The sequence below is a fragment of the Protomyctophum bolini genome (genome assembly GCF_963924005.1).
Source record: "Protomyctophum bolini genome assembly, chromosome: 10".
Taxonomy (NCBI): Eukaryota; Metazoa; Chordata; class Actinopteri; order Myctophiformes; family Myctophidae; genus Protomyctophum; species Protomyctophum bolini.
Genome location: NC_137871.1, coordinates 27898665 through 27912442, shown reverse-complemented (window position 1 = coordinate 27912442; position 13778 = coordinate 27898665). Strand labels below are relative to the sequence as shown.

Sequence of the window (13778 nt, the reverse complement as noted above, 5' to 3'; positions counted from 1 at the left end):
AGTGTGTCGCTATGTCTGTTGGGATGTGTAGTTTTTGGCCACTTTTGCAATAACAAAGTTGAACCACATGATAAGGCTTACGCACGCACGCACACGCACACGCACACACACACACACACACACACACACACACACACACACACACACACACACACACACAGTAAGTCATTGCATAACGGTTGACCTTGGGAGATATGCGGCAGATAGGAGGCTACTGTGTCAATGTAGCCTATATGTGATTGGCTACAGCCAAGGAAAGGGGTATTCGTGTTTTCACTGAATTTCTTTGCCTCCCAAAAGCGAATATGTGGAAGACTTTAGCCATATCTTGAATCAACTTTTGTGTCACTTAGATAGATAGATAGATAGATAGATAGATAGATAGATAGATAGATAGATAGATAGATAGATAGATAGATAGATAGATAGGTAGATAGATAGATAGATAGTCGAGTCGGTCAGACCCACAGTTGTCCAGAATCGCCACACATGGCGTCTGCATGGTCTCTGGAAAGGGCCCTTGCCCGGTATCTTCCCGGTATCTCAGTGCATCTTAGTTGTGCTTCACCTTCATTTAAATTGCATTGAATTGAGAAACAATGTAATTCAGTAGTAAACAATATCCTGAAATGGTAGGCCTACTTTATTGGTATTCACATACTCAACTATTTATCATTATCTAGCTGACTATTTAATTGCACAAAATAATTTGATCACCTTGGAAATTAACTATATAACATTTATGAGTTTGACATACTACACTGATGAAGACAGCATGTTAGCATAACGATGAAGACATTGATGAAGAATTGTCGCCGCGGCGACTTGGTAAACTGGCGAGTTCTCGGGTATCCCCCTGCCCAGGGTCCATAGATGGAGCTTTCCTGTTCTGACATCACACCACTCCATATTTGGGCATGCCTGACACAGAACTCCATAAGCTGGCCTGTTCTGACATCACAACACTCCATATTTGGACATGCCTGACACAACTCCATATAATAGGAATAAGTCAGACAGAAATATCTGTCTGACTGCCCCCCTGGTCACCACTCACCAGACCTTTAACTGTTGGACACTCAGTATAGGCCAGGGCAGATGGTATTTGTCAAGTATTGTGCACCCTCTAGTGGACAAAAAGCAACATTGACACAATGATACATAGCTCTGCAGGACCCAAACAAACAACCCAGCTTTGGGAGCCAGGTCAGGGTCCTCTTGAGGGGGGCCCTGCCCTGGAGAAAATAGCCGATCTACAAAAGCTCACAACCCGACTATTACCAGCAAAGAGAGCCTGTAGATCTGCTATTTCAAAATATTTGTATACATTTGAAAACTTGAAATGGGATATAATTCTGTATAATGAGTCATTTTACTTTTGGTACTTAAAGTACATTTTGAATGCTAGTATATTTTGAATTACGGACCTTATAATTGCAGTATTGACGCCTTTACTTAGAAGTAAAACAATAAGAGTACTTTTTCCACCACAGTGCATTTTACACCTTGAGTCATATAGCACAGTGTGAGCAGTTTGCTGAGCATGCAATGCCTCCGTCTTTGTTGCATACAGTGCACTCTGCTGACCAGCAAAACCACTGCTTCATAGTCTATGATGCTTGCCGAGTGGCCCCACACTGAAGCAGCATTATGGATTTAACATGCCCTTGAACAACAAGACAGTCACTCCCCCCGTGCACTTCTTCTAGCCAGCTGAGGCCCTTCTTCTGGATACAACAGCGGTTCTCACTTCTCAACGTTTTTGGCTGCAGGGGGTGGGGGGGGGGGCGGAAATGCTTTGGCCATGTCTTGCGACCCCGCCCTACTCCCCACCCCCAATACAAATTGACCGCTATGCATGTGTACTATGTAAACTCTTAATTTCCATTTTCCAGCCATTCAGTTTTTTAATAATCCCCAAAATAATTTGGTGCCTTGTGTCCAAGGCAAGGCACACATCTGGGCATGTGACTCACATCTGTATTCATATCATCCATGCAAAACAGACTTTAGAATAGGGCTGGACAATTAACTGTAAATATAGCCTATTGAAACCAATAATTACAACCGATAACTGACTTAATCTGGCTCATGTATAGGTTAATAATCGAGAGCCATTTATTCATCATCATATTAGCCTAAGCCTACAGAAGAGCGTGAAAACTTTCATTGTTTATCTGCATTTTATTTGACTTAATTACAGTACTGCGGTCATGTGAAGCGTCGCTGTGATCTACAATCAACGGTACGCCGGTACCAGAGTGGAATTAGACAATATTATGACAACACAATAAACGTAGCAAAATAATTTAATACATTCTTCGTCACCACATACTTCCTTTGTAATTTCTCCAGCAATTTAGTTTGGCTTTTTGGCTCAAAACATAACAGTAACCAAACGATATAAAGTGGCAACATTTCTTAGAAATAATAAAACTTAAATATATGTAATAAACACCCCAAACATTACTTGGGAATAAAACATAAAAAAGACTGTGCTCTTCCAAGACAGATTGTAAGGTTGCCTATGTGTCTTATAATACAGCAATGGTAACGCAGAATTCTTCTATTTTTTCCAGTCACTCACTCATTCTCTCTCTCATTCTCTTTCTCTCTCTCTCTCTCTCTCTCTCTCTCTCTCTCTCTCTCTCTCTCTCTCTCTCTCTCTCTCTCTTTTAGTGTTCATATTGGATTGCAGAAATTTATGATTTGACCATTTTTCTTTCTATAAAGCATTTCTTTCTATTTTTCCCCCCTTCAAAATATGAAATCATCTCAAGTAAACGTGTGTCCAACTGGCATTTGATGCAGCTGACAAAAAGCTACGTTTTTTGTTGTTAATTAAAGCATCATACTATGCCAGAGTAATTATTTGAAACTCTGAACAGCAAATCAAATGTACTTGTAGCCTATTCATTATTTAGTGCGTATGTAAAAAAGGCTTTGACTATTTTAAATGGAAAAAGCTGAGTAGCTTTATTCTATGAAGCGGGTGAGAGATAGCCATTTGTATCTCATTGCTGTCGGGCAGAGACCTTGTATTATTTCAACCTTTGAATTAGTTTTACCCATTAATTAAAGCTGTGAATTTTAGTCGCATAAGAGTGTAGCGCAGAAACAGTGAAAATAGCTGATCTGCAAACTGGTAAAGCTGCTATTTTCGCTATTTGAAAGTGAAAGTGTTTAAGTCTGTCTGTCTGTCTGTCTGTCTGTTTTTTTGTTTAGTTTTTTTAATAAATAATTGAACCAGTGCAAAGTATCAACAAGAGTGTGTGATTAAATAATAACTACATTTGATTCATTGGAACTTTGTTTTTCTTTCTTTTTTTAATTTCCTGAAAAGTAACAGTTTTGAACATAAAATATTTGTGCCCGACAGACATAATGTTCTGATGCTCGTACCAAAATGTCTTACGGTTAAGAAGCATGCATTATGTTATGGGTTATGTCGTGTCCACATCAAACTGGGCAGTATTAGCAGTGGGAAGACTTGGCTGACTGAAATCGGGTGTTTGTGTGGCACCGCCAGTTCCTAGAACGAACAGTGATTTCTACAACATCAGAAATCTTAAATCTCACATGCAGGAAAAATATATATACATAGGAATTTTGATTTCCAAAAGAGTGATCAATATGGACCCTGTCTCTGCATTCAAGATACAAATAACTTGCATCAATCAAACACTTTTGAGTTAGAGTTGTAACTGTTCCTAAGCCCTTTAACCCTAACAATCCCAGTTTAGGGCATGTCATTATGGGGAAAAATTAACACAAACAAATCGGAATAATTTTGAGTTTGTTTAATAGGCGATCTACAAGCTCACAACGCATCACCCTGCGAGGTGCTGAGCTTATAGATTGCCCATTTTCAGAAATTGTGTTCAAGTGTGTTCATTAAACCTTAAAGATCTGTTGAGAATAAGACTGAAGAGTCCATATCCAGCTCAAGTGATCAGTGAAATTTAGGGCCGATGTATTCTTTACCCTGCAGAATGGGGAATCTCACTTCCAGCTGAAACGGTGCGGCATGAATATAAAATGAAGACTTGTTACACTATGTTCAGCCCCAGCAGCCATATAATGCCTTACTGATCACACTATCCCAAAAAAGGCAATACAGAAGGTGGGGCTTTTAATTATTTCCACAGCTCTGTTATAGTAGTGACTTAGTTTAATGTCGAAAACGGGTGGTATCCCCCTTTAAGGGGCATGAAACCCTAGGCTGATTTTGAAGTTCCAGGTTAAAAACTACAGCAAGGTTAAAAACATGACGTCATAGAAGGGGAGGTTCGGTAGGACAATCAGAGGCAATGGTAAATGGTGCATTTATATAGCGCCTGTATCCAAGGCGCTTTACGTAGATTGTGCAATACAATATAAACGTTTGTTTTCTCATGCCAATAAAGCTCATTTGAATTGAATGGCTAAGTCCTGGAAAAGACGCACTGTGATTGGACACTATGGCCAATGGCAGCTTGCCTTCCGGCGCACTTCTGCCCTCGCGTGATTGGCCATTATATTGTCCAATCAGACATGTTCTGTTGGGGTTATAGAAAAGGTTACAAAAAAGGTCCATTAACTCAATGAACAAAAAAAGGTTAACAAAAAAACTGGTTTACTTGTTCTCGGACCTTGAGACCTCGGAACATCGGCATGTCGCCTACAGCAACCACACTAATGACACTCGACGCACGCTACTGTAGTTTTTAACCTGAACAGGAAACAACCTGTCATGCCCCTTTAACCCCTCCCTGAAACAACACATTTCCAGATGGGGGTCGGCGGCGAATTACATATAATTTTTGGGGTTCTTGACATGAAAAGGTTTGAGCACCAGATCAGGATTTAGATCATCTCTCAAGAACAGACTCCGAGCTATGCTACTGATTCTGTCAGCAGGGCCATTCAGAATGTGTATACATTGTTGATAGTAGGAATGAAAACATAGGTGCCCCAAAGGAAGTAGAGGGCTGATGGTGGGCCAACATCCTGTTATACACATTCTATTGTGGTCCGCCTCCAGAGGCAAATTCAAGGAAACAAACAGGAGCTGTTTTTCTTTCATTTTTTTGCAGATGGGTTCCCAGATTGGGATTTAGAAGACCATTTAGAAGAATCTGGTCTCAGGTCTTCAAAGGGTTAATCTACTGTAGTTTTTTAACCTGAACGGGAAAACAAAGGGCAAAAAAATAGCCTGTCATCATGCCCCTTTAAGTGTACGCGCGCACAACGGCTAACGCTCCCTCCGTCCGTCCCTCCGTCCGTCCGTCCGTCCGTCCGTCCGTCCGTCCGTCCGTCCGTCCGTCCGTCCGTCCGTCCGCCCGTCCGTCCCGTCGGTCACTTGTGCCGGGCGATGCCGCGCACCTGCAGCAGCGTGGGCGTCTGCTCCATGATGCGCAGCAGCAGGTTGTCGATGTAGTCCTCCAGGTCGCGCACCTGCGTCTTCACCTTGCGGAGCTCGGCCTCGCGCTTGCCCAGCAGCGCCGCCTGCTCCGCGGAGGCCGTCTGCTGCTTCTGCAGGTCCATCTCCTGCTGCAGCAGCAGCGAGATCAGCTCCATGTTGCTCAGGCTCTGGTACTGCAGGGCCGCCTGCTGCGCTGTGGCGGCGGTGGCCTCCTGAACGAGGGGCAAGGCAAAGGCAAGTTCTTATTTGTATAGCAGGGGTTGTCAACGTTGTTTTTGGCTGGGGGGGGGGGGGGGGGGTGAATGCTTTGGCCATGTCTCGCGGACTTTGGGACAAAAACTGGTTGTTTTTACAACTTGGGATGCTCAGAATCGAGGCATGAGGGCTGGCAGAGTGCAGTGCTGTCTCTGCTATGATTGGCAGCCGCCTATCCTGGCCCAGCCAGCTTGCTTTCCGGTCTAGAGGGGCGGGTAGCGAAGGTAGCAAGCGCTGTATGGTTCATCGATCTGAGTGCCCGCCCCTACCCTCCCTGGTAGAAAACAGCGGAGAAAAATGACGTCGCCATATTTCGAGCAACACCCTCTGCACTGTAGTTCACTCCCACTCCTAGACCAGGAAATGTGTCTCGTTCCCCCCGAGCCGAATGCGAAGGAAAATAAAAGCCTGGGTACAGAGGCTAGGCTATAGCAGCCGCCATGTATGGTGGAGAAGCTACACCTTGTGCCCGTTGAGTCCCGGGTGACATGGCATGCTTGTCGGACATCATGCCTTGGATGTAACTTTGCTGCACCTGAAATACTTATGTTCTTGTATGTGTGTATGTATCTGTGTGTGTGTGTGTGTGTGTGTGTGTGTGTGTGTGTGTGTGTGTGTGTGTGTGTGTGTGTGTGTGGCCAGTACCTGGCTCTTATCAGCGTCAGCAGCAGCAGTCTGTTGAGCAGCACGGCCCGGGTGGATGGTGGACTTGAGCTTCTCCAGCACGGAACGGCCCTCTTTCTTCTCAGGCTGAGTGGCTGTACTGGTTAAAGGCTTCACTGGATGTGGGCTGCATTGGTGATGTCGCAAGTAAACACCTCAGTATTATTGTTACAACATAACAAATGAAATAACTCAAAAAACACCCATTGGCTAAATATTTCGACAGCGATATGCAGTGGTTCTCAAACTTTTTTAGATTTTGAGGACCCTCCCCTCCATAACTCAGAGTGTACAAATGTAACCAATGGACCCGTATAAGCATCCATTTGGTTCCATTTGTACACACTCAGAGTTACAGACCTGTAATGGCTGATGCATACTATTAGAATCTTAGAGACAAAATAAAATCGCGAACCTCCCGAACCGATTTTATTTATCTCTAAAATGGTAGTATGCACCGGCAGTCTGCACTTAAGGGTCCGTTTAGAACCCCCTAGTAACCCAGGACGATAAAAGGACGATCAAATGCTGCCGCTAATGAACCTACTGTTTGATGACAGTGGTGGAAAAAGTACTCAAATGCTTTACTTAAGTAAAAGTATCAATACTGCAATATAGAAATACTCTGTTACAGATAAAAGTCCAGAATTCTAAATGAGTAAATGTACAAAGGTATTGGCAACAAAATGTACTTACTGTAGAATACCAAAAGTAAAAGTCCTATATACAGAAGGTCCGATTTCATGTTTTCAAATCTATAAAAAAATAACATATTTTTTAAATAACAGATCTACAAGCTCACATGGCTATTTTCAAATGGCCAATATTGGGCTGAAGTGGTTAATGTAGGCCTATGCTTTGTATCAATAATCAAGTTCTAGATTTTGAAATAATTTTAGTGGAGTAAAAGCACACAATCATCACTTTTTAAACAGAGAAATACCCATACAGTACCCAACATGACACGGGAGACTTACATTCAGCAGGTAGTGAAAGTAGCAGCAAAGTTCAGGCAGAACTCAGCATGCGAACACATAGCAAAAAGTTTAACTGAAACATGTGATGTGGATATACACAAAATTAAAAAATGAAGCAAAGCAAAGAACCATGCACAACAGGCTTCATCAAAAGGCTTTGGATGAAATGGTTGGTTTCAGTGGCATACAAATAAAGAATCAGAGCCGCAAAAACAAACAATAATAAACAACATACTAAAAAACACAGACGTAGTAAAAATGTGTATAGTTGGTACTTAACCAACTGGGGTGCAACAGTCGCCGAAAATAGCCGATCTACAAGCTCACAGCGCAGCACGTTGTGAGCTTGTAGATCGACTATTTTCGGCGAAGAGATTCCGTGTAGGGGGTAGAGGAAAAAGAAGGCACCAAGTACAGTGCCAACTCACGTCCTGTTTTTACCGGGGGGATTCCCGGAGTGTCCCCAGCACCAGAGTAGCATCATAATCATTTTAGCTACATTATCCATTTACTTTGGCTATTCAGATCTACAAGCTCACAGCGCGATACTTTGCGCCGCGTAGCCCACGCTCCAAGCTTGGACATAATATGCTATGCTTTTTGAAAATATTAGAAAAAAAAGTTGGAGTAATTTTGGAAAATATCATGAACATAAATCTTCTGTTCTTTGAAGTCCCTGTCTGGCACAAAAACTTTTCAGATGGGAGGAGGGGGTCTGCGTCGTTGACGCACAAACGTTTGAGAACCACTGTCATAAAGGGGAGTTCATTCAAGCTTTTGTTAATTTTTTCTCTTTTCTCTCATCGTGAGGGTTATCTCACCTGCTCTCCTGAAGGGGCAGGTAGCAGCTGATAGCAGGCTGTGTCTCCTCAGGCAAAAGTGTGTGCCGTGCATCGACCAGGGACTGGACAGTGTAGGAGGTGGAGGAGGAGGAGGAGACGGAAGAGAGGGCTGACCTGACCAGTGCCACCGCCAGAGTAGTAGCAGCAGTAGTGGCGCTGGTGTCTGCACTAGGCCTCGTGGCTGCGGGGTGCAGGTCGGGGGGGGGAGGGTGCGGGTGGTGGTTAGCCGGTGGTGCGTTAATACTGCCAGTGGACGGGGAGAGGAGGGCAGCAGCAGCAGGGGGGATGGAAACAGAGGAAGGTGGTGGTGGTGCGGGGTCTTGCAAAGATTGGCCAATCTTTGCCTTTGAAGGGGTGAAGTTTGGCGCTACCCTCACGTGGAGGTCTTCGAAGGCGGTGGCTGCCCCTTGCCCTCCTGACGAGGAGTTTTCCGTCGTACCGGTTTTGTTATGAATTGACTGTATACTACGGGTTTCGAATGAAGAACTGACTGGTTTACAATTATCTGTCACACAGGTTGACTCTTTATCTAATGTCAGGGAAGAAGAGTGAGATGAATTAGCAGGTTGATATGAGAATGGTCCTTCACCGGTCTCTGAAGTCCTGCGCACAGGATGCAACAGGCCGTTACATTTATCGATTTTGCTCCGACTGCATGGATTGACATCGGCGTGTTCCTGGGTCGCTCCTTTCGGCCTCAAGCGCGCGCTAAGCACCCCGGCAAACGACGACGACCCAATCTGGTGAGAGGTGGCCTGCAGTTTGACTTCAGCGTTACCGTTACCGTCGAATGTGTCGTCTGTTTGTCTCAATTCTTCTTCTCCTTTCAAACGGACCGGTCTGGGCTCAGTTTCGAGGTCGGACTGACCACATGAGTTAATGTCTAACAAAGAAAACATGTTCTCGCTTGTGTCTTCTTCGCTAACTGGGGAGGCTGGCCACATTCTGTCAGGCGATACGCTCATGTCCACTAGGGACGAGTTCATCTCGGATGTCGTGTTTTGTAAAGCAAACATGTACTCAGGTGTGACCCCTGTGCCCTCATGGTAAATAGCTACGTGTGAATCTTCTTGCGGTTGTGGGAAACTCTCACCAACTAAGTCTTTGAGACCTCTGAGAGTGTCTGCTGTTGTTTCTGACGGAGTGGAGCCTTCGGAATCAATAAAACTAAAGTCTAAGTTATTCACATTCATATTCAGATCTTCCAAAGTCAGAGAGTAAGATAAGTTATTGTTTTCACTTGTTTGCGGCTGGGGTGGATGAACATGGGGAGAATATACCACAGGCTCTAATGTAACGGGAGTAACGCTTAATGCTTTTGAGTTTGATTTAGGAGCCGTCGCATCAGCAGACATGCTGAGAAGGTCGGCAACAGTCAGCTCACTATTAAGAAGCATTTTAGGCCCGGTGATGATGTCAGCTTCTTGAGAGGGAGCCGCCGTGCTCTTTGATGCAATCTGGTTTCCGGCAAGCTCCTCTGGAGCTCCTGATGAAAGTGCATCGTTTACTCTGGGCTCGCCATAGCCTCCTGTGCTGCCAATGCGACCATACAGGTCCTGTTCAAACAGCATCCCCTTCCAGCAGTGCGTGTCATCCTCCAATGGCTCATACTTGAACTTCTTCAGCTTGTCTGAATCGGACGGGAGCCCGGACAGAGGGGCCGAACTGGCGTCGTTGGACGGTGAGCGAACGCTGGGCGACCCAGACGTCTCACTGGCCGTCGGAGGGTCCGGAGACGGAGACGCACTGCTCGGGGTGTTTCTTTTGCGTTGTTGTTCTTCCTCCCTGGCGCGCTGGCGGGACGCTGCGCCGGTTTGTGACAGAAGACAGGCCTCTTTCTGGACGGCGAGTTCCTGACCTCTGTGCAGCCAGCTGTTGGAGTACAACTCGCTCGACGCACTTCTCAGCGGCCTCCGTGGAGGCAGCGGCGGCGGTTCCAGCCCTTCGACGTCGTGTTCGTCAGGCGGTTTTCCTCGTCTCTCAGCCGTCAAAGGCTTCCGATGATGGTGAGGCGCTCTCGTAGGCACGTTGAGCCTGCTGGAGGCAAACGCATCAAAGGAGTCATCCCACTGTTCTCCCCCACTGTCTGACATGGAGCGAGGGGTGAAATGACCGAGGGAGACGGGCGTGACCGGTCTCGGGAGCATGGCAGGAAGCGACACCTGCCTAGCTACCGCCCTGGGGCGCTCCCGCCGTATGGAGGGCACCCTCTTTGGCGCGGTGACGTCTACGTGGTCAGGGATGGGGATGCATGGCTGGGAGGAGGGGGGCAGAGCCATGCAAGGCGGGCAGGAGGACACGAGGGGAGGAGACCTGCGCGACTCTTCGGCTATAAGCTCCACAAAAAAGGGGTTACGCTGCATTCGGGGGAGGAAGGGGTTGGAGGGGGAGATGGGTGGCGTCGGGGAGGGGGAGGAAGTAGGGGTGAAGGGGTTGTAGGCGTGACTCTCGTGACTTTCGGGCGGGACGTGGGTGGGCGAGGCAGAGGAAGAGGAGGTCTGGGGGTGATGAATGGGTGACCGGGGAGGGAAGGGAGGGGGGAGTGCATCTGAGCTGCTTTCTACCTTAGGAGAACCTTCCAGCCTGTGGAGGAAATAAGGTAAAAGTAGTCCTCTTAGTTAATACTGTACCATCCAGTCAATGGAGGAGCATCTTTGTTTTTACACAAACAGAAGGAAAAGAAAATTACCAATCGACAATGTTTCGAGATACTTCCCAGATCAAATGGGTATTCTTTCTGCTACACTATTGAAATGCTTGACTAGCCTCGAGCTATCTTAGGTCAATGGACGTTAAAATAAACAGAGATCAGAAACTTATATCATTATGGAAACAGCAACATAAATACCTTTTTCTTTTTCTTTTTTTTAAAAGCAAAGCGCAATTGAAAATGTCTTAACGAAAAAGAATAGTGCTTTTAGCCATTCAGGATTTGAGCCATCAACATTGGCAGTTATTCATTTTGGGTGAGCGCAGCGCAACATGAAAATGATTTTTCCCACATCATATATTTCACTTTTCTTTTTCAAGTCCTACGCCACAATGATATTGCAACTGTGATAAAGAAAGACGGATAAAGCGATTTTCACAATTCTTTTGGAAATGTTGAAAAAAGTATTTGAAAGTTATACATCTTTCGCTTAAAATAATATGCACCAAACTAGTGATGCCAGAGTGAAAAGTGTTTCAAGAGATGAAAATGGAAATGGAATTTTGTTCCGGGCCTGATATTTGAAATCGTATGGTGTGGGAAATACTGTATGAGATGTGTGTTTATGTATGGGGCAACATGCCATTAATATGAAGGAAAATATGACATATTGCATTGCATAGGAGCTGGGGCAGCAGAGACACAACTCTAGACCACTGGTTCTCAAAGTGTAGGGACCCCCCTGGTTTCCTTGGGGTGGGTGGGGTTGGGTTCGATCCAGGGGGTCCCCCAGCTAAATGATTGATAGTTAGGAACCAAATGGACCGTTAAGGTGGGGTCCCAGACATATTTAAAACATCGTACAAAATGGAGGTCCGTGGCCTAATCAACCAGGAAGTCACTGCTATTGAGGGGGGTGCCTCAAATGTCAGAAAAGAAGAACGCTATTTCAAACCTGTCGGGAACCAGAGTTGAGTCTTCGCAATGACCGTCACTCACCTTGGCTTGTTCTGGGAGTCACCGGAGCCAAACCAGCCCCTGAGTCTGCCCTCAGGAGCCCATGAACCGGCTTGACTCTGTTCCGACTTGGCTGGGAGAGAGTCGCTCCTGCCTCCTCCCGTCGAGAACAACGTCTTTCTCATCTTTTTCCCTTTATCGGGGGAAACCACGCCAGCCGTGGAGGGCGTCGCCACCGGCTGCTGCGTGGCGGGACAAGACCCGATGCGGGCGCTCTGAACCTGGGGGACCGACGACGACCCGTCCTCCTTGTCCTCTTTCTTCCCCTTGTCGAAGGACCAGCGTCTGCCCTCGCCGGCGGCAGAGGGGCCTCTGTCCTCCCCTCCCCCGCCACGCTTGGTGAGGTTCTGCAGGGACCGGGAGAGCGGCGAGCATTTCTCCAGCAAGACCAGCTTGGACGAGGCGTTCCTGGGGGTGGAGGGCTCCGAGTCGTAGACGTGGCTCCCGTTGATGCACAGAGACGACTTGGACTGCGTCAGGGTCTGATGGCCCATGACGGACTCCACGGCGGGATGATGCGGCCGGGACACGCTGGCTGTGGTGGTGATCCGACTGGCCCCATCGCTGAAGGCCCGCTTGTGGGTGAGCACCTTCGTCGTGTGCTGGGTGGTGAGCACTGTTTTGGAAAGAACGGAACGACAAAGGTTAGCTTTAAGGGAAAAGTCTCATTTTACTAACTCTGTCACCAATACTCATAGCCTCACTGCACAGATAATCTACTGTTAGACAGATATTAGGTTCTGAGCTTGCTTAGGATTCTTGATGACTATTTCTATGTATTTGATGTATTACCTTGTATTGTTCCTGCTTACTGTAAAATGCTTTTTTGTTATCCTTTTAGCCTTAATGTCTTACTGTACATTTCTGACGAATAAAGTATTCAATCCATTTGTACACTCTCAGAGTTAAATTAACATTGATTTTACAATATAAATTGGGGGTCCCAGAGATGGAAATGTGTAGACTAATGCAAGTCAAACTGGGGGTCCTTGAAATTAAACGGTTTGAAAATCACTGCTGCTATAGTGAAAAAAACAAAACTTCTCTTATGGGGGTCCATGGCATATCTCTTCAAATGGGGGCCGCAGGCTAATTAGTGTCAATTTGGGGGTCCTTGACGTGAAAAAGTGTGGGAACCACTGACGTAGGTTAGGTTAACTACTTTCAACCTGGCATACCCAATTTTGACACTATAGGCAAACATTTTCAAAATACTGTAATATATTTTTTACTAGATACCTTCCTGTGCTCAAACAAATTAGTAATCACATTTTTCACTTAAGTAAAAGTATCAATACTGCCATCTAGAAATACTATGGATACAAGTAAAAGTCCAGAATTCTAAATGTACTTGGGTAAAAGTACAAAAGTATTGGCATCAAAATGTACTTGAAGTACCAAAAGTAAAAGTACTCATTGAGCAGAATGTCCCATTTCAAGTAGTCTTTTGAAAATAGCAGATCTACAAGCTCACAATGCCACGCATCACAAGCATTGTGAGTTTGTAGATCGGCTGTTTTCAAATGGTAACTAAAGTTTTTCAAATAAATGTAGTGGAATAAAAAGTACAATATTTGCCTCTGAGATGTACTGGAGTAGAATTAAACGTATTGAAAATTGGAAATACTCAAGAAAAGTGCAAATACCTCAAAATTGTATTTAACCCATTTTGGGAAGGAACCCCTTTTGGTGTTAGCATCATGTTAAGGCTCATACATAGTCTGGATTTTCGGTGATTAGGTGACCACCGAACTACAACATGACGTCACAAGCCGCGGTGAAGAGCAAACCACCCTTCTCTCTGTTTTTACTCACCACCGCTAAACGTTATTTCAGCTCCGGTGGTCAGCTCACCACCGGAGCGGTGGTCACCTCACCACCGAAAATCCAGACAATGAATAGGCCTTTATGCTTTAGCTATTGAAAAATAGCAGATCTACAAGCTCATAGCGCGCCACCGAGTTGCGGGC

At 45.6% G+C, this 13778-nt stretch overlaps 1 protein-coding gene across 2 annotated transcripts in view; it reads right to left on the bottom strand.

Moving 5' to 3' along the window:
* Window positions 1-2293: 2293 nt before the first annotated feature.
* rab11fip5b (RAB11 family interacting protein 5b (class I)) overlaps window positions 2294-13778 on the bottom strand; it is a 25540-nt gene continuing 14055 nt past the window's right edge. For both annotated transcript variants that reach the window (XM_080774470.1, XM_080774471.1), the window contains 4 exons: window positions 11791-12424; window positions 8121-10724; window positions 6305-6449; window positions 2294-5616 (listed from right to left, as the gene is read on the bottom strand). In XM_080774470.1, coding sequence (XP_080630596.1) covers window positions 5338-5616; window positions 6305-6449; window positions 8121-10724; window positions 11791-12424 — 3662 coding nt within the window. In that variant the 3' untranslated portion in view covers window positions 2294-5337. The remainder of the gene's footprint in view (window positions 5617-6304; window positions 6450-8120; window positions 10725-11790; window positions 12425-13778) is intronic.